Genomic DNA, 3426 nt, shown 5'->3' on the forward strand with positions numbered 1-3426 from the left:
GTAATATTCACGCTACAGCAAAGTCTGGTTATATCAAACAAGTTTCATTTCAAACCTGCATTGATGTATAAATTAGACATTATTTTGGAATGCTTAACTTCTGCTAAAATGTAAATTCAATTCAACATTATGCCAACTTTTACATTTATTTTAGACCCTGTTTTAGTACTAGAGGTTAAATTTTCATCACCAAAAAATGAGAATAACCCTACAGCTACCTACTAAGGTAATGAGCTGTGAAATTAATTCCCTAGTATCACTTTGAAAATATACACCTCAGCTGTTAAGAAATTCTGACTGCATTCAAATGTATTATTTAACTGCGATTCTTCAGTTATCAGCCACTGTTGGCTTGATTGTCACTCCCGTTCTTGTCTGACCCCAACCAATTAAACACCAGTGTTTCTCAACTCTTCAGCTAAGGGAAGTTTTTTCTCCTACTTCTGTGCACACAGGACTAGTCAAAACGATTTTTCCCAGATCGGCCTAGATGGCACTAACTGTCCCTCCCATTGACAGGGATCCTGTGTTCACCAGGAGCACTTCATTCTTAGAGTTTGCATCTTTGCTGCTTTCTCGTCCCCTTCAGGGTATATACCTAGAAGCTGTTTCAGCAGGAAACAGAAAATTTCCAATTCTATGAAGACCTCAGTAAAGCTCCAACTTTACTTTTGCACCAAGTACCTGCCCCACTCTTCTGTTAGCCCAGCACAAAGTGGGATCAATTTTCCTTTCAACTCCAGTAAGACCCCCTAGAACAGTATACTGAAGGTCATTATTTTCCACAAAAAGTGATACAATTTTGGAAAAGATTGGTTTACACGTGAGTTTTCCTTCACTATCTTTGGAAACAATACCAGGTCTGACTTCTATCTCCTGGCCCACCTTTAGTATCCCTTTCAGAATTCTACCACCAGCTACACCTCCCTTAAAGTCCTCTACTTCCCAGCCAGGTTGATTGACATAAAGGACCTAATAACCATGAGTCGGGGTTCTGAAGGAAAGTCGCTTGGGAGTACCAGAATTTTCTATGTGCTCAGAGACAACTTCAGTATTGTATTTCAGCTGAGCAGAAATTGGAATAAGGGGAGCTCCTTCTGCTACTGTACCTCGTACACATGCAAGGATCTGTTCACACTGCTCTTTAGCTGACTTTCTTTTACCAAATCAGTTTTATTTTTTAAAGTTGAAATATGCTTCAGTTTCATGATTTCTATAGCAGCCAGGTGTTGGGGAGTCTGAGGTTGAGGGCAAGATTCATACCAGCCGCCCACAGAAAAGCTGCGTCCCTGAGTGCCGCACAGTGCCACGTCGCAGCAGTCAACACAGGAGACGTGCCTGGCTGACTTGAAGCCCCCTCTGGTCCCTGGACCGTCTGTAGGAGACCCATGGGGGTAGTACTTCCACAGGATCTGTAACACTCCTGCCGAGGATTACTTGGGGCATCAAGTTTATAATTCTTAGCATTAGCATATCTAAGATGACTATAATATTTCTTTCATTTTGCTTTTGAACCTGACAGTATGAACTCCAGAAATAGCTTTTACATTTGTGGATTTCCCAATTGTACCTATGTTAATTGTGGCTTGTCTGCTGATAACTTGGTGTGAAAGTGCCATCAACTTGGTAACATCCAAGGTGGCGAGATCCTGGCGAGAGAGATGCAGCTGACACCACCATGCCAGCCTCGCCCCCACCATCTTGCCCAACCTGAATGGTTTTCAAATGGGTACCTAGAGAGGATTTAATACAGGTAATAGTTACCAGAGTATTAAAAAGGATAAAAGAACAAAATCAGAAGATGAAATAACCCAAATAATAATGCTTTGATGAAATACTAACAATGCTAGGGCTGGGGAATGTAAGAGAGAGGAAGGGTTACCAGGAGTCCCCTCTCTGCTGTGATGCTGGGGGCTTCCTGGGGGGTCGTGGGACCACCTGGGAGGGGCCCACGGGCTGATGCTGGAACTGCCAGGTGAGAGCCTTGGGCGGTAGAGGGCTTGTGTGCCTGGTGCAGGGGCACAGAGGAGGTGCTGAGCTGGTGCTGAGCTGGTGCTGGGCTGAGCAAGAGACTCCACGTGGGCGTCCTCAGCGGCCGCAGCAGCCCACCCAAGGCAGCGGCAGGGAGGGGGCCACCGCTGTCCTCCGCCTGCCTCCCCATCTCCCGTCAGGGCTTCCCAGGGCAGAACCTAACAGAAAGCCGATGAATACGAATATCTGGAAAATGAAGTTCCCAGCTTCCTAAAATACAAGTCAGTGGATGAAAGGGAAGGAACAGGAGCTAAGGAACCGCAAAGGACCAGCAGGTGGGCAGAGAGAACTTGAAAAAGCAATCACATGGTAGATTTTAAAATAAAGCCATTTCCCCTCATGATCATGGGAGAAACTGGTTTCTTTTAACTTTGAAGATTTGAATTAATAATGATGAGATTAAATCAGCATTGAACTAAGGTAATTTTGGGGAAATAAGGATATCTTTTAAAAAGAAAATCCTTTCAACTCAGATTTGAAGGAATGATAAAATAAAATATAATTTTCATAACATATTACAGCCTGAAATTTCTTTAAAACGTGAGTATTTGATTTCTCTAAGCATGAAATTTTAATTAGCGCTAAGTACATCATCTCATGTCTCTCCTTTTTAAAATGTTTTTGCTTTTTGCAAATTTTACTCCTTGCTCAGGTTGTCAGGGCCATTAATATTCTCCCTTCAGCTCTTCACATGACAAACACTGCAGCCTGGTCATCCGTGCTGTACACATGTTTAGTAACTAAGACTACACCCAGCTTCAGCACGGTGAAAATTGGGGTTCTAGATTATGAACCAGAGGCATTCAAAATCCTGAAGTGCTTTTGAAATTATTAAAGAAAGATTGGATTATGTCTGGTTAAATTTTTGCACAGTATTTCCCAAAATGCAGTCTGCAAAACTTAAGTTCCTTAGGCTATTAATAGGAAGGCTTAATAGGGTTTCTTTGGTCTAATAGATCTGGGGAAAATGGTTTTAAACCAGTGCTTCTCAAACTCTGTGTGGTGAAAGGCCATTTTTTTTTTTGTTTGTTTGTTTGTTTTTAATTTTCAATTTGTATCAGACCAATTTTTTATAAAATACAGTAAAAATTATCAGATAAAATTTTAAAAGGCACAAAAATACTACAGTTTTTTTGTATTATTAGGGTCAACAAACACTGAGCTATTCTGTCAAATTTCTCTAAAGTCTCTAAGTGCTTACCCAGTTCATTGCAGTACTTGCCACAGACCAATAAGAAAACTATTCAAACATCCAGCTAAGTTCGCAGACCCCACTTGAAGTTTAAACAAACGTAAATGTTTCTTTACTGAAGTACTTCTCGGAGATTTTGATATGCTAATGGACATTGCAAATCTATAAGAGGTAGATACCACATGCAGCACTTATGACATTTC

At 41.3% G+C, this 3426-nt stretch overlaps 1 protein-coding gene across 1 annotated transcript; it reads right to left on the reverse strand.

The window, feature by feature from the left end:
* Nucleotides 1-330: 330 nt before the first annotated feature.
* On the reverse strand, nucleotides 331-2161 carry EIF2S3 (eukaryotic translation initiation factor 2, subunit 3 gamma, 52kDa). Its single transcript, XM_008576960.1, is given in 10 exon segments — nucleotides 331-557; nucleotides 560-653; nucleotides 655-965; nucleotides 968-1029; nucleotides 1031-1154; nucleotides 1157-1396; nucleotides 1399-1487; nucleotides 1489-1671; nucleotides 1673-1710; nucleotides 1883-2161. Coding segments are annotated over 10 exon segments (1647 nt in total).
* Between the last annotated feature and the right edge of the window lie 1265 nt (nucleotides 2162-3426).

The sequence above is a fragment of the Galeopterus variegatus genome, unplaced genomic scaffold, assembly GCF_000696425.1.
Source record: "Galeopterus variegatus unplaced genomic scaffold, G_variegatus-3.0.2 Scaffold1432, whole genome shotgun sequence".
In the NCBI taxonomy this organism is placed as follows: Eukaryota; Metazoa; Chordata; class Mammalia; order Dermoptera; family Cynocephalidae; genus Galeopterus; species Galeopterus variegatus.